We start from the raw sequence: 21974 nt of genomic DNA on the forward strand, positions 1-21974 counted from the left end.
AGCCCCTCCGCCTCCCACCCGGGCCGGCTCCGGCTCTGCTCGCACTTATCGCGCCCAGGTTCACCGCAGGTACTGCCCCCATCGCACGGGTGTCAATGCCAGCGCAGTGAAACAGAAGGTGCGGCAGATGAGCTGCATCACCTGCACGTGATGTTTTGTGTTCTTCACAGAGGACTTGTAATCAATTTAGTGAGATGGAAAATAAATTTTTGCTGCAGACCCAAGCTAACTGGAGAATTTTGAGGGGTTTATTTAACCACATTATTCTTAATTTAATTTCTCTGGTTTTCTATTTTCAGTGTATTACAGATTTTTGCTCAAAACACCTATTTCCACGCTGCAAGACAAAGGGACCCTGGACAAATGACCCGAGAGCATGAACTCTGCAAAATGCTTCTTCTGGAATCTTGACAATGGAATAATTAGCCACAGTGCCCTTTAAAAGGCTGTATTTTGTTTTCAGTAACACCCTCATTATACTAAAAGGGTTTTTCCTTCAGAACCACCTTCAGGTTACTTGCCCCAGAGGAAATACTCATGCTAGTCACCACTGGAAGGCTCCCAGCACAGAAATAAGGGTTACACGGCTGGTTTCTTTTGATTGAATTTTACAGCAAAGTGGGTGAAATGCCAAGAATTACAGAGCAGTGTGTCGTGCAGGTGATACCGTCTGCTCCGTGGTGAAGCACAAGATTTGCATCTGTCTGTTAGTTCAGGTTCAGGCTGAGCTGTGGTTCTACGTGACAGGTAACAAGAGACGCAACGGACAGAAAGAAAGCCACATGCTTTGTTACTGTTACATTAGCATTTAAGCACAATACACAGTACCCCAGCAGCAGTACTTCGTTTCTTGTGGTGAGGAATGAAAACTGACAGTGATTTGCCTTCTCTGTCACTGAATCTTAATTCTTTTCAACAGTGCATGAGAAGAAAGGATTTTGTGAAAGCTGTGCGGTCTTATGGTGAAGTGATAATTCTCTGAGACACAGGCAGAAGGGGAACTTTGCAAGGGGATTCCCACGAGAAGAGATGTTGAACCAGTGCAGTTCAAAGCGCTGCAAAATAAACAACAGTAGGACAGGAAATGAAGAACTCTAATCGATACCGCAAAAGGGATTAGTTAGTCAAATGTGAAAATTCAAAACTAGAATTTAAATCAGGACAGCTAACTCTTTCTCGCCCTGCACAAAATAAACAATCTATGGATTTGCCAGCTGCATCCAGCTTTGATTTCTGTCATTTCAAAGCTGGCACCTGCAGCCAGCCCTGGCTCAGAACCGTAGCATTGCCTCAAGCACCCAGCTGGAGGGAAACACCTGCATTTGCACTATTGCTCATCCCCTCAAAACTACCAGACCTACTTGTAGCTAACTAATAAACAGCTAATTATAAACAGGGTGATTGGGCAAGGGCTCAGAACTGCTACCAGAGTAAGCACTGGGAAGCCACCGTCTGCTAGCCTAATAGAACAAAAGTGCATTTAGATTTGGCTCCACACTCATTAGCTGGCCACCTCACAGCCCAACATGTTTATTTATATGCATATAAGCATCTTCAAGGCGAGTGCCAAGAGAATGGTGCCAGACTCTTCTCAGTGGTGCCCAGCAGTAGGAGAAGCACTGGCCGTGAACTAAAAACCAAAGTTTCACCTCAACACAAAGAAGAACTTTATGTTGAGTAAGGCAGAACTCTGTAACAGCTGCCCAGGGAGGGTGTGGAGTGTCCCTCTCTGGAGACATCCCAAATCCACCTGGACACGTTCCAGGTAACCCTGCATTGGCGCAGGCGGGGGTTGGACTGACTGAATGATATCCAGAGGTCCCTTTCAACCCTAACAATTCTGTGATTCTTTGATGTTACCTCTGGCCACAATGTGATGGACTGCGGAGCGGGGCGAGCGAGAACCAAACCCACCCTGCCTTAGCCCTGCCCAGCCCATCACAGCTTCGCAGCGTTCTCCTCAGCATCATCAGCGCGGGGCCGGAGGGGCCGAGACTCGCCAGACTGGCGGCGGTTCCCTGAAGGTACAGCTGCTGAGGGGAGCACAGAGCCCCCGACACCGCCCCAGCCCCGCCCTCAGCCCGCCCTCAGGGCACCGCGGGAGAACGCGCGGCGCGGGAGGCGGGCAGCGCGCGCCCGTGGCAGCTCTCGCGATACGCTCGGCCCGCGCCGGGCGGGGCAGGGGCAGGCACGGCGCTCTCGCGAGAGCCCGGCGCGCGGAAGCGGCGTGGCGTGCGTGGGCCTGTGTCGTGAGGGAGCGTGAGGGCCGCGCCGGGCGCTGCAGGATGCCGAGCGCCGCCGGCCGCGGGCAGGGCCAGGACCGCCGCTCGGAGAACGAGGACTCGTCGGCGGCTGATGTGGGTCTCCGCAGGGAACGTGGCGGGCGCGCTGTTGAGGCTCCCCGGGGTGGAGGGGCTGGGCCCAGGCGGGGTTTGGCCGAGCCCGGGGGCACAGCTGCCCTTGGCTTTACCCTGCCTGTCCCCCCACTCCCCCTTCGCCGGGCCCAGCCTCTGATTCCCTGAAGAGCTCTGCTCCCCCCAGAAACAGCTGGGCTGTTCCTCCACAACAGGAGGTTTCTGCAGGGGCTCCTGCTGGCCTTCTGTTTCTGACTTGTACGTGAGGATCACGGAGCAGTGCTGACAAGTTGTAGGCCGGTGTTTCTTCGAGAAGAAAAACGTACTAACAATGAGCATGAGTTCATTTTGTTATAAAGTAATTTTTGCTTATTCTTGCATCAGCAATAAGGAATTCCATGTATTGGTGGCTTCCCTAAAGCTACAGATATGCCACAGTTCGTCAAAAGCAGACAAGCAAAGACTCTCCCCAAATAAAGTATTTAGTAGGAACTTTGGTTTGTGTGTTGAATAGAGTAAAATAAATAAACGAAGGGATTTTATTTGAAAATCAATGGACTTAGTTGGAAAAGCAGAACTGTGATATTTTGGTGAAAATGCTGCCTTCTTCTGTGCCTTACCTGGCAGATTTTGTTAACAGTCAAGCTCCACCGGGCTGTGACAATTACATGTGATCTGCTGGATTTCTCAGTGTACCTGAATATGGGAAGGAAATACTTATCTACTTAGGTAGGAGTCAAGTATTTTTTGAGGAGTAGGCACTTTGTATAATCACACTAACTTTCTGCTAAGTAATGATCCTCATGCATGGTTGCTGTTGCTGGAATTATTTTTGTCTTCCAGGGCACAATTGTCTTCTCTCCCTTTTGTATCTGAGTCCAAAATGCCTTTTTTCTTCAATATTATAGCTAATTATTTTGTTTTCCCTCAGTTAACTCTGTGATGATGTTGTTCAGGTTTTTTGTATGTTCTTCTTTGATATATGTTTCTCACCTCCATTCTAGGATTATGCTAAGGAAAGATATGGAGTGTCATCAATGATACAATCCCAAGAAAAACCAGGTCAGTTGAAAAATAAAAAAAGGTTTTGCAAGAGAGGGGGTGGGAAAGAAGGAAAAAAGAAGTTATCTACCAAATAGCTTCAGTACTTCCTTGAGAAATCATTTACCAAACTTTTTAATTCAAATCCCACTGCCTTTTTCCCCCTTTATTGGGATATATTTGGCACTTGTGAGACACTTGCATTTGGAGTGCCATGTCCAGTTTTGGTCTCTGCAGTGCAAGGAAGGCGTTAACATTTTGGAGCCAGTCCAATGGAGAACTACCATGTTGCTCAGGGGACTGGAGCACAGCATCTGGGAGAGCTGGGCTTGTTTAGCCTGGGGAAGAGGAAGCTGTGGGATGATCGTACAGCTTAAATCTACTTAATGGGAAGGTGTAGGAAAGCCAGGCTTTGAAGGTGTGTAGTAGTTGGACTGAAGGTCATTGACACAAATCGAAACAGGAAGTTGAGATTGGAGAGAAGAAAAAATAATCATGAGTGTGGTTGAATATTACAGCTCAGTTCTGGATTGAGAGGAATCTTGTCAGTCTTTTCCCTTGCCTGGACCATGTATTACACAATATGTCAGTTTTGTGTCTGTCCACCACTGTGGACTTCTTTTTTTTTAACTATTAAATTATTGTTATTTATAATGTACTGAGTCCTAGGATGTCAGGTTTTTTCTGTTTTTGAAGTAAGTTCTGCTATGACTTACTGCAGCAGTGCTTTCTCTCTTGAGCATGATCCATCTGCCTATGCAGCCTTCCATTTCCTGTATATGGGCACCAAATTCATTAATATTGGATATTAATACTGATAGTTTTATCAGTTACACCACTCTGAATTCAGGAAATCCTGATTTTCTCCTGATGAAGAATTCGGATTCAGAAAAACTTAGAGGCTAGAGAACAATCTCCAAGCCAATATCCCAACGAATAGTAATCTTTGTATTAAATTCAGTGCATGGAATGGTAATGAGGGAAAGTAACAGACTGGCTTCTTGTAACTTCTTCATAGTAAAATGTAAAACAGCAACATCATCTGTGATTAGGTGATATTTTTTTCTCCTTTGAGTGGTTGTTTTGGTTGATCCCCCTTTAGGAAGGGAAATGCAGAATGTAGGGAAGAGAAGCAGTCACAAGAGCACTCATAGGTTGGAAACAGCTGAAGGGGAGCTTTATATCAAGAATGTAACAGGACAAAAGAATCAGCAGAGACTGAATTAGCAGTCATTGTTGAATAAAATACATTCTAGCTGCCAGAGAAAGGGAGCTGGAGTAGAAATCACGTTGGAAGCAGCTCAGCACTGTGTTTCCTCTCAGATTCGAGCTAACAACTGTATGGAGGACCTGAGCTGGCAGATTGAGATGGCAGATCCAAGTCCTGCTTTCATGGAGAGATGCCAACTGTTTCATATTCAAAAGAAACACTCAAAAGTACTGGAGAAAAAAATATGTTGAGAGGGAAAATGGTGAAAGCTACAGGAAATTATATTAAAAAGGCTGAGTTTCATATTTAGTTGTGTCGTCCCCTTGACCTTTCTCTTTAAAGTTAAAAAAACTTCTCAGTGTATGGATAATATTGAGTGAGTTTTCCATTTGGCTTCAAATGCAATCTACAGCTCTCTTGCTGTTCTGTAATTTTAGAAAGTGATTATCCAGAACACCAAAACTGTGTAGCAATAAAGAACAAAATGTCTATAACAAAAAAGCTGAAGATCGGCCTAGTTCTTGAGACTAAGGCACTTTTATTTACAGACTCAATAGTTCATGCCAGGGAGGGCTCTTGCCAAAGGGTTCACAGGAGGGTGAAATACTATTTGTCACCATCTAGCTCCCCAAAATGTTCTACTTGCTTTGGGTGTCTTGGAGGAGCTGCTGCTTGGGACAAGGAGTGTCACAAAAGATAAGCACAGATAGGCGTGTTCCCATCTATCTGAAGTGTATTAATTTTATTTCTGAAGTCTGTGTGAACTCTCTGAGGTCTGCCTGCCATTTCTAAATCAGAGTAGCCAACGGTGGTACGAGGTGTGCAGCCTACACAGCATCTGGTGAGCGGAGCCCTGGCTGGCAGCTCAGAGAGGGCTGCAGCACTGGTGTGGTTCTGCTTTCTCAAGTTGCTGCACTGTCCTGGGGTCACTGGCTGGACAGGGTACTCACACAGCTTACAGTGATCAGAACAAGTTATTCTTCCTTTCCAAGAAGTAAGCTTATTGTCCTTTTGCCATGCTGATAGATTCTTGTTCCTCTGCAGGCAAATTAAAACTTTTCTTAGGTTCACAGCTTTGTTTCTCCACCCTGCTCTGTTGAGCTCACACACACCTGTGCCTTCTTTCTTGGTCCACTTAAATCTTCTGCTTATGTTGGCTGCCCTGGCTATCTGATGTGCTTGCCTCCTGTCATGTCAGGTCTAAGTCTTTCCTGCCTGCTTGAGGCTATGATTGCTAGTACAACTCCATTTTTGGCCATTCCTTTTTTCTCACTTCAGATCCTTTATTTCATACCCCCTCTCTGGAAGCTGCTTTCATCTAATACTGCTTTTGATTTTCAGGCTTTTATGTCAAACTTGCCTTCTGTTTTTTAAATTTCTCCAGTACTTTGAAGATGCTGGCACTACACAGACACAGCAGAAATACTGATCATAGTTTTCTAAATTCCATGATACAGGATAAATTATCTTAGTAAACAGGTTGATGTGACAGGAAGGGAATGGGGTCTCAAGGTGAAAAAGTGTTGTTTCATGTATCCCACACAGCCTTTTGGACTTTTATCCTCTCCTCCCATGTTTAGAAGAGGTTGGCGTTCTGAGAGAAAAATAATAGTATGTTAAGACAAGATTGGGCTATACATTAAGGTAAAAAAGAACTAGATTTGGGAAGTGTCAGAGGAGGGAAGCAAAGTGGCATAGTTGCTACAACTAGCTCATTGCAGTGGAGCACAGTGACAGGAACAGAGGCAGTGGGCACATTGAACATCAGGAAATGTTTTTTTTTTCCTCTGAGAGTGACCATATTGATACAGGATTGCCCAGGGAGAATGTCCCTTCTTGGAAATACAGAACGTGATCCTGTACAGCTGGTTCTATGCCACCCTGCTTGTGCATGGCATTGGGTGAGATTACGTCCAGAGACTCCTCCCAGCCTCAGCCGTGCTGTGACTGTGTGATCTGCTGTTGGAAGAAAGGGCTTTATGATGTCACCTTGCAGATACTGTTTATTACCCTTTTTATGAAAGGTGAAATAGTTTTTAATGATACCATATAACAATTTTTGTGTTAAATGTAATTTAAAGGTAATTTTAACAGTCTGAGTATCAAGCTCTTAGAAATACTGAAGGTTGTGGATTGTGATGGTTGCTTGTTTCCTATAGTACTACACAAAGTTTGAGTATCAGAAATTAATGATAATGGAAAATGATAACATATTTATTCCCATTTCCCCCTTCCCCAGCACAACACACGTACACACACACATAGACACTTTATGAATATATTTGAGTCAATTTCCTATCACATTTCTCTGTGCACTTTCAGTCTGTTCTGGATTTGATACTTGTCTGTGAAGAAAGAAATTGCCCTGAAAGATAATAAAACTTTTCAATCCCCTAAAATCCCCAGTGCAGAATAATAGGCTTGCAGGGCAAGCTGTGACTGATATTCAGAGGCAGAAGGAAGGAGTCCAGAACAGCAGATGGTAATCTGGAGTGGGCAAAAGTTGTTTTTTGGTTTTTTTTTTTCCAAAACTTGAGAAAAGTTCTGTCAGGAAAAGTCTACAGTGGAAGTGTCTTAGCAAATTTAATGTTATTTTGAAATGAGGGAGAAGTTTGCGAGGAAAGAATCATGCAAGGAATAGCAGCATACACCTAGCGTATTGTTAATTCATAATGGTTGTATACAATTTTTAAAGTCCTGATTTACTTAACAATATTTTCCATGATAACTTTTTTCCCTATGCCATTCAAAATCTGTCCTTTCCAAGCCATGTATTTCTGCTATTATTTAGCTTTGCAGCTACATTGGATTTGAAGGGTACTTCTGATCTAGTCTTGGCTCTGACAGTGATAGTAGTGCTTGATCAGGTTGTCAAAGAGATTCTCCTAAAATGAATGTTATCCATTTTACTCAGTAATACTTTTGTTGCTCCAAAATGCTTATTTTAATAAAAATAAATAATTTAAAATTTATAATGCACATTTATTTGTGGTTTCTTTCCTTTCTTTATTTTAAATAATTTTTAAATAATAGTTATTTTACAGTTTTATTCATCCTACTTATGTAAGGTAGCTCATGTCACCTCTGAGCCTTTGTTTTGCTGGGTTCTACACAGCAGCTTTGATCCTTCACAGTGCAGCAGGGCATCCCTTAGGCAGCAGAAATGCAGACTAATAAGTGCAGGTAGTACAGTCCTATCAAAACCAGTGTAGTCATGCTGGGTTCTGCCATCCATGAACTACAGTGAGTCTTGCTGTTGGTGAAGTGCAGTTTAACCCTGCTGTGTAAGTCAAAATTAAGCTTGAACAATTTAAAGCTACTGGATCAAGTACAAGTCACTAAGAAAGGAAATGGGATCTTGGACGTTTTCAGTAAGTCAGTTACCCTGTTGATACAAAAAAGAATGTTTTGGATTTATTATCAATTTTCTCAGTAGCAATGATAGAAAGTGTATTTGGAGTTTAAAGAGAAAAACTGTTTTAAAATGTGTGTTTTTTCTGTAATTCAGATAGAGTTTTGGTTCGCATAAAAGACTTGACGGTGGAGAAGGCTGATGAAGAGGTTTGGGTTCGTGGCAGAATTCACACCAGCAGAGCTAAAGGTGAGAGGCCTCCAGGGTTTTTGGTTTTATTTCGTCATGTCATTTGTACAAGCTTAATGTTTATTTTGGTTTCATGACCTGTTGCTTACATCTTGCATTCAAGAAAACTTGAATTCAAGAAAACCCTGGTTACTCAGGGTTGCCTCAGTGTTACTTTGACTGGTTCTTTTCTTTTTCCCAAAAGGGAAGAGGAGATTTTGGTTTTAGCTATGTGGAAATCAGTTACTGTAGTAAAAGTGAATTATTGTTTTACTGTATTGCTAAATAATATATGGACACTTGTAAATAATACTAATTAAAAAATGTCATCATTCTCCTTAAGGTGTCAACAGGTGTGAGATAAAACATTTCTAAGCTTCTACAGTAAAACATACTTGTATTATAAATGTATCTTTTGTCAGACAGGTCATATTTCTACTGCTGCACATGTATATTTTCACCACACCTTTGACAGGAAACAAAAATCTGTTAAAATTTCACAAATCTTACTTTTGATTACTGGTATCTTATTATATCCATTTGAACTTCAAATAAGAAGCATCATCTTTCTTTAGCAAGACAAAAGGGAAACCCTTTTGTGGGTTCTCAGCAGTGTGGGCTGTCACACTTGGCTGTCTGACAGCCATATTTCTTCCCTGGAATCAGAAGTTCCCTCTGGAGACCAGGTTGCCATATGCAAATTTCAATAGGCTTTGGTCTTTGCAGTTGACATCAGATGCTGACAACTGTTGTACTGGTTTCAGTTGTGTTTGGCAGCTCTATAGATATAAATAACTTGTCTTTCCAATAATTGAAAAAAAAAAAAGCACATAATGAAATTGTCTTCACAAATGAAACTTAACAGTAGTCTTAAAATTGGGAATGATGCAAATTAGGGGTGAGAATCCAGTACACAATATCATCAAGATACCAGATTAATTTATCTTTTTGAGAATTCATTTCCTTAAAACATGTCCCTCTTAATGAGTGTCTGTGCTGCAGTCGATTAAAATAAGGAACTGCATTAAAATATATACATATGATGCACATATTAATTTGTAGTACTATCTTTAAACTTAAGGAATCCTCTGTGATTTCCTCAGTAATTTTTGTAATGGAAATCTCTCAGTTAAAGAAATTGTCAGCTCCAAAAGCTGTGAACCCTTAGTGATTACATCCTGAAGTTGTTCAGACAGAAGACACTCCCTCTGATTTAAATGTTACTGTTGTTATGATCTGTACATAAATTAGAGTATCCTTATGGCTTTTTCTTTGCAATTATAGGAAGAGTTCAAGCTATTAAAGGCATTTGGGGTATTAGAAGCAGGTATCTGTGCAGACCTTGAAAGCAGTGTAAAATTCTGTAGTTGTCGATTGCTCTCTGTAGTACATTGATGTGTGAGATCTTGTATGATGTATACATTTCTGTCAAACACAGTAACATGTCTGTAACAAGTCCATATGAACTTAAAAGAAGCTGTTGTAGTCCTTCACTTTGACCTCAGGAAAGACTTTTGTTTTTGATGAAATAATAGTGCTTATTTTTAAAACTCTATAACACAACCTGAAGAATGAAGGAAAAAGGAGTTGATCATGAGCATGAATGGTCTGAATATATTGATGATGTGTCTTGTTCCCTCTGACAACACAGAACAATTCTGACCTTCAGGGAGTGCTGCTAGGGAATGTTGTATGCTTGTTTACTTAAACTTTGGGGAAAGAATCTTACAAGAAGAGCAAATGTTTAAGAGTAAAAAGTAATATTAGCCTTTCCCACACACAACATGGTACTATTCCTACCATGTGGAAAGGAAAGCCTTGCAGGAAACAGGAAAATCTTTCACAAAAACAAGCTTTAGTTTTTCTCAGAAACTTGAATTTGACACCTAAATAACCAACATAGCCTTTATTTAACCCTGTCTGTTCTGAACAATAAGCCAAAAAAAAATTAATGGGAACAACTGCAGATTCCAGCTGTCTCCCATAACAAGTCACTCATGGAGTCTGATGGAAATTAACTGAAGGATGTGTAAATAATGGGGTGTTGGGAATTTCTGTGGGTTGTACTAAAATTGAAGAGCACTGGTCCCTGTGCTTTGTATCATAGATGGAATAAATGTTATTTCTGGACTTATTTTAAAGCCAGCCTAATCTGCTGATCACGTTTATCATCAAAAAGCCCTTGGGAAATTGGTCTGGGTTTGGCCAGACATCTGGGGTTTGTGCAGCATGTTAGACCTGAACTACATTTTGGGTTTTGAATCTAAAGGTCTATGAAACATCTGAAAATAAGAATTCCACCAAGAGCAATATAAATATTGAGCCAAATTTTATAATAAACCATGTAAGGTCTTCTTTTGGTTGGCAAACGTATCATTTAATTTATACAACCAACATTTTTTACTCTTTATACAGGTTACTTCCTTACATCCGTTTCTTTCATGAGGTCTTTTGTGACCTGTTGCTTTTATCCAACACAGACTATGGATTACTGGATGGTTTATATGCTTATTTTTGATGGAATTCTCTGATTTGTTCAGAGCCTGAACATTCTATGCATTTTACTGTGTTTTTAACCAAATTTCTTTTGAAATTTGTAGTCTTTTGGGAATTCTTGTGGGACATGGTATTGTTTTTTTAATAGGAACTTAGAGTAGTTTACTGCTGAATATGAGTAAATTTGGTGCTATACTTTCCAGCTAAACACTGCTTAAGTTTTGAAACACAGGGAGAAGATCCCATTGTCCAAGTTTTTTCTCACTCAAATCCTTCCTTTTTCCCATCTCCTGATCTGGAAAGGCTTCTAAGCCTGAGCTAGAGTTGATTGTGACTGGTCTTTTCTATACTTTATTTTGAATGCCTTCAGATCTCTCAGGGAAAGTTCTCTTCCCTCTTTAATCTTTGTGATTAGGATATTTTAACCAGCCCTGTGAGTGAGGTCCGTTTGATCATTTATCTTCTGTGTGATTAGCAGTTGTTGCATTCTGCGAAACATCCTCTTCCTTCATGAAAACAGCTACTGTTACTCATGGCAAAGCCATTTGAGTCCTTTTATAATGTAGATATTCATCAGGCTTCCAGTGTTTGGGATTAAGTACAATGGCCAGATTTTTGGATGAGGATCTGAGCAAGCTGGTCTTGGTGCAGATATCTCTGCCCATCACAGGGGATTGCACTGGATGGCCCTTAAAGGTCTCTTCCAACCCAAACTATTCTGTGATAGCAGGTCCTTTCATTATTGCCCTGTGTTATAGCTGAGTTACATTGTAGCTGTCTTCAGCCGAGCATTTTTTGTTTGAACATCACTGCTGAAACTTAGATCATATTTTGCTAAATTGTTTGTGACTAAAATCATGGAGATGAATACTATCTCCTAGGAAATATTGTATCCAGCCACACTGTAAGAAACACTGAGATGTCAAAGATGTGAGATAGGGCTCCCTTATCTAAAGAAATTCAGCATATCCTGTCCTGTGGAAAAATTGTACTTTCTTTGTTGACTTGCTGGATCTGAAACACAGCCTGTATTTTTCTAACTTAAATCTGTTATTTAATGTTTGCCTGCAAGAAATACATGCATCTGTGCCATATTGGATATTGCAACCTCTGGAATACAGAAGTAGTTATATTCTGTTTTCTGAAAATACGTAATTAATCTCATTACATTGTTGTCGTAGGACAAGATTTGTTATTTCCAACAATTATAATTAATATTTAATAATATTTTGTACTACTTTTGTATGTTTGCTTTTATTTCCATGAGACAGTGTGTTAAGGGTTCTGCATTTATTTTCTGATACTCTTGAATTTTCTGTAGCTATGTGTCAGGAGTGGTAATTTGCATAATTACAAATGAAAACGGCAACTGGCTTTTTAGTGTCAGTTTTCAAGTTAGGTATGTGTTGGTTTATTGGTTTAGAACTTAAGTCAACAACAGTGGGGAAGTAGCTGTCTATAACAAAACTCCTGTCTTCTTCCTATTCTCATAATTTCAATGGAAATGTTATGACGTTCTGAGTCAGAACCTGGGGTTAAAGTCATACTGGTGCCTTTATCAGATACTGGTACACCAGTGAAATGGTTGTTGTTAGTTTCTCTCTAGGAAGAAGCATTTAAAATCACCACATTTCCTTAAAACTAAGTTAAGGAATAAATGATTATTAGAGATGTGAGAAGAAGTATGAAATGATTGTAACTCAGCTAAACAGATTAGAAAGAGCTTTGTTGACTGGGAAATACCCGTTTTATAAGTCAACAAAATGCATTATGTTCTTTGTTCATTATTATTAATTCCTATTAGCTTCTTTTTCCCTAAGCTGTTAATGAATAAATTGCTCTTACAGGAATTTTTAATTGGGTCTTTTAGGTCTTGTCATTCACTAGAATCAATACTGCTTTTGTTCCCCTTCATTCTGAATGTGTGGTGTATTGTAGAATGAACATTGTTGGTTTAGTCCTTGCGGTGCAAAATCAAGCCTAATTCAGAGCAGCTTTGTAAAGAGAACTCTACAGCTTTGACTTGAGAAGATGAGAAAAAACTACTTTAAAAATAGTTTATAGACTTGAAGTAGTTGTGAGCAAAGAAACAAGGAAAAGTCTATTTCTTGCAGTTGAAGAAAGTTACTTTAAAAGTTACGATTTATTGTTTTTCTTTTGTCTAAATATTCTTTATCTTGGAAAGCTTACTGTTATTTTTAGAAAATATCCATTCAAACGTTTATAGACGTAAGCACAATATTTAATTTATCTCAGTGTTTGTGTGTGTGTGTACATATACAGCTGAGGAATTTGAAGCAGCTTTTTTGGAGGGGGGGCAGCAATGAATGAGAGAGACGCACATTCTTAAAAGCTCAGTTTATGTTTAAGTAGTAAATAATTTTTTCTCATTCACAAAGACCTCAAGTAACTTGTCCTTAATACACCTGTGTTGTTTCTCTTTGTATTCAGGGAAGCAGTGTTTCTTAGTCCTGCGTCAGCAGCAGTTTAATATCCAGGCTCTTGTGGCTGTGGGACAGCATGCAAGCAAGCAGATGGTAAAGTTTGCTGCCAAGTAAGTAAGCAATTATATCCTGTTGTCAGAGTAAACAATGGTGGGAACCAGGACTCCCAAGGGTTGGGACCATTTTCACACATTAACATCAATGCTTCGTTTGTTTTAAAATGTAGTTATTTAAATTGTCAGCTCTCTATTGCGTTGAATACATTATACTGACAAAAGATAAAATAGAGAACAGGCTTGAAATTCATTCTGAACTGCTGAAGCAGCATTCTCTCGCCATAGACAACCTACATTTTCTTCCAAGCTGGCTAACAAAAAGTCTGGCAAGCTGAGCTTAGTGGGCTACTTCGTTTGGTGTGGTGCTGTGTGTCTGCACATGTTCAGCGTTTTTCTTCTACCAGACATGCAGTCTAGTAATACATTTTGTACTTAGAACTGATGTGAAGAAGTCCCATATTGCAAGTGGCTTACTGAGTTGAAATTAAAAGTAGCTTCTGTGCACTGGGTTAGTCATATCTACACCTTATTTTTGGCACTAAAATTTTAATTAAAAAAAAATTTGGCAGGGATAGTAGTTAGACTTGCCATTTAAAAAAACGTTTGTTGCAGCAATTTGAATTCAGTTATTTGGTTTGATTTGTTTCTAAAGATAAAAAATTACCTTTCCCTTCTGTGTGCATCACGATTGTGCTTTCAGGTTGTCCTGTAGTGAAAATGTTTGTGTGACAAATATGCTTTATAGTAGAGCTTTAATCATGCCTATCTACTTGTTCACAATTAGAAATGTGGATCAGTTCTGTGCAGTTTATTTGGTGCAGAATATGTTTAACATGTGGCACTTGAGTTGCTTCTGTGTAGTTCTTGGCACTACTCTCATGCCTAGGAAGGGAGCCCCCACTAATTAGTTGCAAAAGTGCTACAGCCTTCAACCTTCAATATGTCAGGGAGGGGAAGGATTCATTATAGTAGAGATTTCCAGAAGCCAAGTTAAGAAGGTTGGGATAATGCTTCTGCTGATGGGGTTCAAGGCAACAGGAAAACAGAACCAGCAGTGTTTGTTTGGCGGTGCTCAGTGCTGGCAGTGCCAGTGTGAAACATGCTGTTCACAGGTGTTTGTGAGCCAAAGTGAAGTGTTCTGTTTCTTCATGAAATGATTTGTTCACTCCAGCGCTTGGAATCTCTAAAAAGAATGAAGTGTATAATGTACTTGTTCCCTAATTCATCTCCCTCGAAACTCCCAACTGTCTGCCTGTACTCCCTTGAGAAACTTGTTCTACAGAGCAGTGAAACAACCCTTAGAGTTGTGATGCACACTGTCCTATTCCCCAGTTTTCTCCAGTATCTCTCTTTTTCAGTTTTCTTCTTGGTTCTTTCCTCCACAGCTGAATTTCTTACATTTCATGATTGGTAGATCTTTGTGGAGATCATGAGAGGGAAGCTGGTCCTTGTGCTATTTTTCGATATGCTGTCTGCTACTTAGAAACCTTCTGTGATAGTTTTTTATGATTCACCGATCTTCTTTTACTCAATCAGTTTTCTGCCAGATAAGTGATTTAAATCAGGTCATGGAGGTCCAGAGCTAACAAGGAATGTAAATGGTGGAAGAGGGTATCTGGAAACAGTAGAGGGTAAAGCTCCTTTCTCTTCTGGCAGCAGTGAGCTGTTTAGATCAGGCAGAATCTCATCCTTAGGTTCTTCCCAACTCCCTGTTGTCTTCCTTCTTGATGAGACAGACTTGAACTCCTCAGAGTAGCCAGACCGATGATGCTTATACTATATTTTGACTGTTCCTTCTGATCCTTTTTTGGGATAGCATTTTCTAGCTGAATCCTGGTACTTCAGCCTCACTTACTTTGTAGCATTCATGTTTCCCATCCCATTTGTACTTCTGAAATGATTACATGCTCATCATCACGTTCCCTGAGTGGTGTAGCTCTATTAAAGCTTTCTGGATTTTCTTTTGGGAGTTTGCTTTCGGTTTTTTTAACACCATTAATGCAGTCATCTCCTCAGGATTCCTTCCCACCAACAAACCTGTTTTATTAATATCCTGCCATGCTCTCACTTTTTCCAGTGTTTCATCTCCTACAATTCTGTCTGCTGTTGCCACTGCAGCTGCCTCTTGTCCTTCAGGGGCTGCTGCTGTTCCCTGCCTGGTGAGTGCACATGGGGTCACTGTGTCAGCAGCACCTGAAGCAGAGCCCCAGTACGTGCCTGTGTTCAGTCACTTTCCTGCTGCCTTTCACCTGCTCTGGAGTGATCCCATTATTTCTAGCAAATGAGGCTGGGCTTAGATGTCTAAAAATAACTATCCTGTTTCCCTGCCTTTTTCAGTGTCTTTTTTTATCATAGACTCACAGGACTGTTAAGGCTGGAAAGGACCTTCAAGATCACCAAGTCCAACCTAGCACCACCGTTATGTCCTGATTTCCTACATGTTAAATGAGGAAATAAACATTTATTGAAAAAAACATTTAACTCAAATTTCTTAAATTTCAATTAAATTTTTAAATGCTTTCACTGATAGTATATAAACTATATTTTCATTGTGCTATTTTCTCATATTTTCTTACTGTGTCCACAACTTCGTTTAAAGTAGTTTGTAAAATTCTGGATCTTGAATTTTTAATTTTAGTTGATGAAATAATGAGCATTTTTGTACAATTTTTCAGAAATTATAAACAAACCAGTTCCTCTTTTAGATATTGGCACATGGAAACCAAGAACTTTCATAATGTTCTGTGGTCAGCAACATTTATACAATAATTACCACCATTATCATTAGAATGTGAGTTTTTAGTGAAAGATATTTTATAGTGGTTCAACTCAGGTTTGCAAAGAAATTTCTGTGAGTTTAACCATGGAAGGTTTCAAGTTGAACTTCCAAGACAAATATAGCACAGAGTCAGTTGAGGTACTGGATTGGCAGCTGTGGAATTGCTCTTTTGTCTTTTATCAATAAAAAACAATTCAGCCTGGTCCTGCAAGGGATAATGTATAAGAGAAGCAGTTAATTGTTTCTTTTACACAGCAGAGATGCCAGTTAGTGTTGTATCTTAGTAATTTATCAACCTGCTTTTTTCCATCAAGCATTGGGTGTGGCTGGTTTTGGTTTTCTTTCTCCTTTTCTATCTCAGAATTGAGCCTTTCCCGCCACCCCACTGCCAGAGCCACGTGAGCTGATAGAGCAGCTGGGAGAGGTGGTTAACAGATTCTAATATAGCTGCTCAAAAAATTTGCCTTTGCACAGGAAGTAACTTGATGGCTCTTTGTAGTAGACTAGAGAGTAAAAATGCAGGAAAGAGATTAAAATGGAGGGGGGGTAAAGTGGTGAAGTTGTATGAAAAAAATTCACAATGCAGATAAACATATGTAAGTTCTTTAGCTAGATAAATTGATAATACCAGGAAGACTGCTGGATATTGCAGAATGTTTTCTTTATCAATTTCTAGTTTTTATATCAGAAGGATGGAAGAAAATGTCAAATTGCAGTGAAGTTTGCTGGTGACACAAAAATTGAACTGGTTGATAGGGACTCAGGAATATATAGTAACCAGGGCTCATTTAGAATAATCACTTCAGTGCTCTTCAGTGTGAATTTGTACCTTTGTGATTGGTCAGATTTTGTGGGTGTTCAGGATGAATAAATAAAAAAGTGCAGAGAGAAATGTGAGATTGTGATAGATAACTGACTTGACAGAAGCCTATGCAGTTCCTTGACTTTTGGAGAAGAGGAATAAAATGTCATTAATATAATATATGCCTGGTTTTAGGCAGTTCTGAAGTATTTTGTCCACTTTTGTTGTCTTTGTGTCTGAATACGTGTCAGATTGGAAAAAGCTGAAGGTGAAGTTGCAAGAAGAAATGATATATGATCAGGCAAATCTGCCTTCTGTGAGACTAAGAAAACTCTTCTCTCCTGGAGATATTAGTGAGTGATTTAGATCCCAGTCTGGTGGTGCTATGCAAGGTTTTCTGCCATTGGGGGGGTCTTTACAGTGCAGATACAAAGGTATGACAGGATGCAAGGAACAGACAATGAAATTGGGGAAATTTAAAAAGGAAATAAAGTGTAGGGTTTTTTGGTGATAATTACTAAAAATGCATTGTGGATTTTTTTACTTAAAATCTTTAAAAGCAGATTGGCTTCTTTTTTCCCCAGAAGATACCCAGGTTCAACCAAGCATTAGAATGTTGGTAAAGGAAACCAATCATTACATTTTTAGAATGAAGAGAATAAGAGTAGGTGTTTTCCTGGCCTTTTTGTGTACAATGTCAGATAATTTCCTTTCGGGGGCTATATTTATGCAGACATGATTTTACAGTTGCTCTTGTTGAATACAAAATGTTTATATTCCTAACTATTTACAAAATGTACTCATTTTTTGAAAGTAAACCATTGCCTTCACTTTCACTGGCATTCAGATGAAGGATCATTGATTATTATGTATTAAGACAATTATTTAATATTTTAAATTTAGTAATGTATTAATATAATTTGTGCAGTCTGCAGAAAGAGGTTGAATAAAAAAGAACAAAATGCCAGAATAAGTGTAGATGGTATAGAAGAAGTAAACATTTTCTATTTAAAGTCTAAAAATAACCAAGTTTCTTCCTATTCTTCAGGCTTTTGACCAAGAAAGTGTTGATTGTGATTCACTTTGGGAGGCCAATATAGGGTTCAGCTTGCAACATGAAGCTGTTGATGAAAGATGTTGTTATAAAGACTGCAAGAATGCAATCCTGTGGTTAAAAGGGAAAGTCTTGGCTAATAGACATGCAGCTAATTAAGAGAGACATAAAGCATCTAGTGGACATTTTAGAAATTATAATTTTGATTCTTTTGAACATTACATACAAAATAGTTTCCTATACAGAGAAATTTTTCATTATTTGACTTCATGAATCTATATACTTAAATAGTTTCTTTTTGGATTAAACAATGTAAAGTTGTCATCTGTCTTTTCTTAATGCCTTATGCATCCTACTTTAATTTCTAGTCCCTGGTAGTATTAATTACAGATATAAATGTTGTTATCCGTAAGGGAAATGGTGGTACTTCAGCATGTTTTTCTGCTACTTGTTCACTTTTGTTGGTGTTTTGGGGTTTTTTTGTTACCCAGGGGAGTTTTATCGGAAATCACCTAGATGACTTAGTCCTGCTGCTGTGGGAGAATGCTTTGCTGTAATTACGGGCAGTTTATTAAAACATCTTGTTTCTTGTTATAACTTGAACTAAAAATGCCATTTCAGTAACATCCTTGGAATTACCTCTTTGGATCAAAGCAGTGCCTTCCAGGTTTCTGTAGTTTACATTTGATGCAGTGTTAGGGACTTCAGATACTTCCAGCTCTAGATCTTGCTGAGCATGGTTCAAACAGAACTCAAAACACAAGCTTTTATTTCCATACTGGATTAAATGTTGAGTTGAAATGAGGAAAAGCACATTTTTAAATTATCAAATGAAAGTTTAGAGGAGGTGATGGATGTTTATAAATACAAAGATGGTCACATACAGTAGGACCCTTCCTAGTGCTGTTGTGTGCCCAGGCAATTACTTGAATAATTGAGTACGGGGACCTACACAAGTAGGAGCTCAGTTGAAATACATATTAAAATTATTGCAGGTGTAGTGACTAAGGAATGCTACAGTTTTAAATATGTTCCAGATCAAGAAACTTGTTTTAATTGCAACTCCAGTGTAGAGATGGAGAGAAAGCTCATTTTTTCCTATGTGCTAAGCTTTAAAGTTATGCAAGTTTGCAAAGCAATATTGCAGGTACAGTTATGTAAAACTCAGTTTCTTCCTGTATTTTTAACCTGATACCATTTTGCATGTTGAATTCCTTGCACGTTCTGATCAGAGCTCTGTACATACTTCACTAACAGCTCTCATCCATAGGATCACCAATCTAACTATGAATCCATCATACAACACATTTATATTTAACTATTCTTTTCTTTTTCACAGCACAGAGAATTTTCTTCAATAAATTTAAAACATGATTTGCTATTATTAGTGAGAAGGCTTTTATTCAGCAGATTAGAAACAGATATTTTCAGTGAAGACACTGTTACTCATGTAGTTAGTGGTGTTTTCTGGACATTTGCCAAAATGTTGACATGGAAAAGGAGGTGGGAAAAATGAGAACTGTTTAGGGAAAAAGAGTTCACATAAGAGTAAAACTTTAATTCTTTTAAACATTCATGCATTTGAAAAGCAAAGGGAATTTATAATTACACTTAATACTGGTTTAGCATCATATATTCTTATAGATGATCATGCTGTCTTGCATCTAAAGTGCTGTATTGCTTCTACAGTCTGTGTAAGGAGTTCCAAACAGAATCACTTATAATAGAAAGTACTTGGAAGCACTTGGTGTCGTTTCAATTATCCTTTCTGATATTTGTTGCCTCTGCTAAACTAGTGGAGATGGAGGCTCACCCATAACTAAATGGATTCTTATTTAAAGCCTGCTCTCAGCCTCTACTGTGTACAAATTTAGTTGTGATTTGAGCAACTGTAGATCTTCTAAAGTGTAAATGTACCAGAACATGCTGTTCACTAATTTAATGCAGTACATGGAATTACCTATGGTTAAACAAGTCAAGCATATGAAGCACCCTTGTCTGTATTAACTTCAGAGCAGCTAAGTAGTTCTATCACCTGAAAGTATTACCATAAAAAAAGGGTAATCAGCTAAAATACTCAAATTTGGCTTTTTATTTTTTAATTAATTGGAATTTATTTATAGTGATGCTGTTAGGTTTTGAGAATTTGATGCTTGAATTTTCCACAGTTACTTTAATATCATCAGATTGTTCAAGATTTTTATTCAAAGTAAAAAAAGTGCCAGCCTTGTAAAGTTGGTGGTTGTTAATGGCTCTTTGCTTTGCTGCTTCAGCAGTGGCCAGCTTGTCTGATGACATCCTCACTCACCTCTTATTATTTGCAGTTGAATTGTGGGCCTGATACTTTCCTGCTGTCTAAGGGCTTAGGTGGTCAAGTGATGTACATAAACTGCTTTTCAGCTTTCTCAAGAAGGACTTGCAAGTGAAAGATTAATTGTAATATTAGTTTTCCTAAAAAGGAAAGCAACATTTTTAGATAGTTGACCTCTTGTAAGTTAACAGAGACAGAGTGAAAATATATTTCCAGTGAGGGTGAGATTATCTGTAGAAAAGTGCTGGTTTAAACTCCAGTACCTTGAATGTGTAAATAAAAAGTGCTCATACAAATTCTTTTCTCACCTCTGACTCTTGAAGGTTTTGTTATTGTTTGCTTAGAGCACACATACTTTATATCGTATCTTTGGAAGACTTTCAGGATGGTGTGTGATGTTCTAATGTACTATCAGTGACTGTTAGTGGAGAGCAGCTAGGGTGTCCCCTGTCACAGAGAGATAACTTTGGAGCATCTTGCATCTTTCAGTAACAAGTCATGTAGTTTAAACAAGCTGAACTAGTTTCGATTTTCCCCTTCAGTTCTAGGATTTCCCTTCAGTTTGTTGTTCTGCTGATGAAGACACATCTTGCAGATAATTGCATCATCTGACACATGGAAGAGTGTCAGTGGCCTAGAAAAAGAGCTCTGCCACTTTTCAGTTTATGTATAAATACACAGAGTGGGCGAGCACTGAGCTCAGTCATAATTCTTTCCCTCTCAAGTCTTCCATCCCAGTTTGAATTCATTGTGGCTGGGGATAATTCAGCAAACTCCTTTATTAATCAGTTATTAGATATAAAAGTAACTTCAGATCCTTTACTCTGTTCTGTTGTTCAGCAGTCCATACAAGTGAATGAATGGTGCTCAGTGCTGAAGCTGCTGCAGTGTGCAATGGAAGTTACTGAGCTTTCTGTCCTCTCTTTATTGCCAGCATCACCAAAGAGAGCATTGTGGACATAGAAGGCGTTGTGAGGAAAGCACATCAGAAAATCGGAGGTTGTACTCAGCAAGACGTTGAGCTCCATGTTCAAAGGGTAAATTTTTGAGCAAATGGAGCACTGATTAATTGTTTGATAGATAATCTGTTGGAACTGCCTGTCCATCTACATACATAAACTTTGTCAGTAAGGAATCCCCTGCCGGAGAAATAAACTCCTTTAAGCTACATTTTTCAGTGTTTCGTATGTAAAAATTAAACACTTCTGGTTTTAAAATAGTTGGAGTTTCCCTGTTTTTATCTGCCATTTGAATTACAGTGTCAAGTAAAATAAAGCATCTCACTAGAACAATTTGGCTAGGAAAGCTTGTAATTCTAGTTTTTGATTCTTAGCTGCAGTAGACACTGGAATAAAAAGTCTGCTTCTTTTTAAGTGCAAGCCAGGAGTTTCTTCTTTATCGGAGTTACAATCTTCCCTTTAGTACAATGGACTGGAATACATAATTCTCACAGAAATAAACTTTCAGTAGCTTAACAGTATGGAAACTTTTGAAATCTGAAGTTCCTGGAACTTGTGCTGTAGGGCTGGAGGAAGTGTAACTTTATAATTTGTTTAAATAGAAAGCATATTTAAACCTTTATGTAATATCCTTTTCTTCTAAGGGTTTTTAACTAAACTGTGTGCCTACAATACAGCTGAAACCCAGTCGCCTCAGGAGTAGAGCACAATGGCTATTATAGCAGTGAGGTAAATCTTAGCTAACAGCATTGGGGAAAATCTGCAGATTTTGAAGAAACATGTTTTAATATGTGTGGAGATTATCCTGTGCTTGATTTTTCTGAAAGAACGTCAAATTCACTGCTCCTCCAGGAGCAATACTAGACCATAAGGCACAGCAAGGTGTTT

General features: G+C 39.0%; 1 protein-coding gene across 1 annotated transcript in view; it reads left to right on the forward strand.

Moving 5' to 3' along the window:
- Positions 1-2182: 2182 nt before the first annotated feature.
- Positions 2183-21974, forward strand: part of DARS1 (aspartyl-tRNA synthetase 1) — a 36504-nt gene continuing 16712 nt past the window's right edge. Inside the window, exons 1-5 of the mRNA XM_058840197.1 lie at positions 2183-2357; positions 3359-3416; positions 8114-8206; positions 13133-13235; positions 21062-21164. Coding sequence (XP_058696180.1) covers positions 2286-2357; positions 3359-3416; positions 8114-8206; positions 13133-13235; positions 21062-21164 — 429 coding nt within the window. The 5' untranslated portion in view covers positions 2183-2285. The remainder of the gene's footprint in view (positions 2358-3358; positions 3417-8113; positions 8207-13132; positions 13236-21061; positions 21165-21974) is intronic.

This window comes from Poecile atricapillus, chromosome 5, assembly GCF_030490865.1.
Source record: "Poecile atricapillus isolate bPoeAtr1 chromosome 5, bPoeAtr1.hap1, whole genome shotgun sequence".
Taxonomy (NCBI): domain Eukaryota; kingdom Metazoa; phylum Chordata; class Aves; order Passeriformes; family Paridae; genus Poecile; species Poecile atricapillus.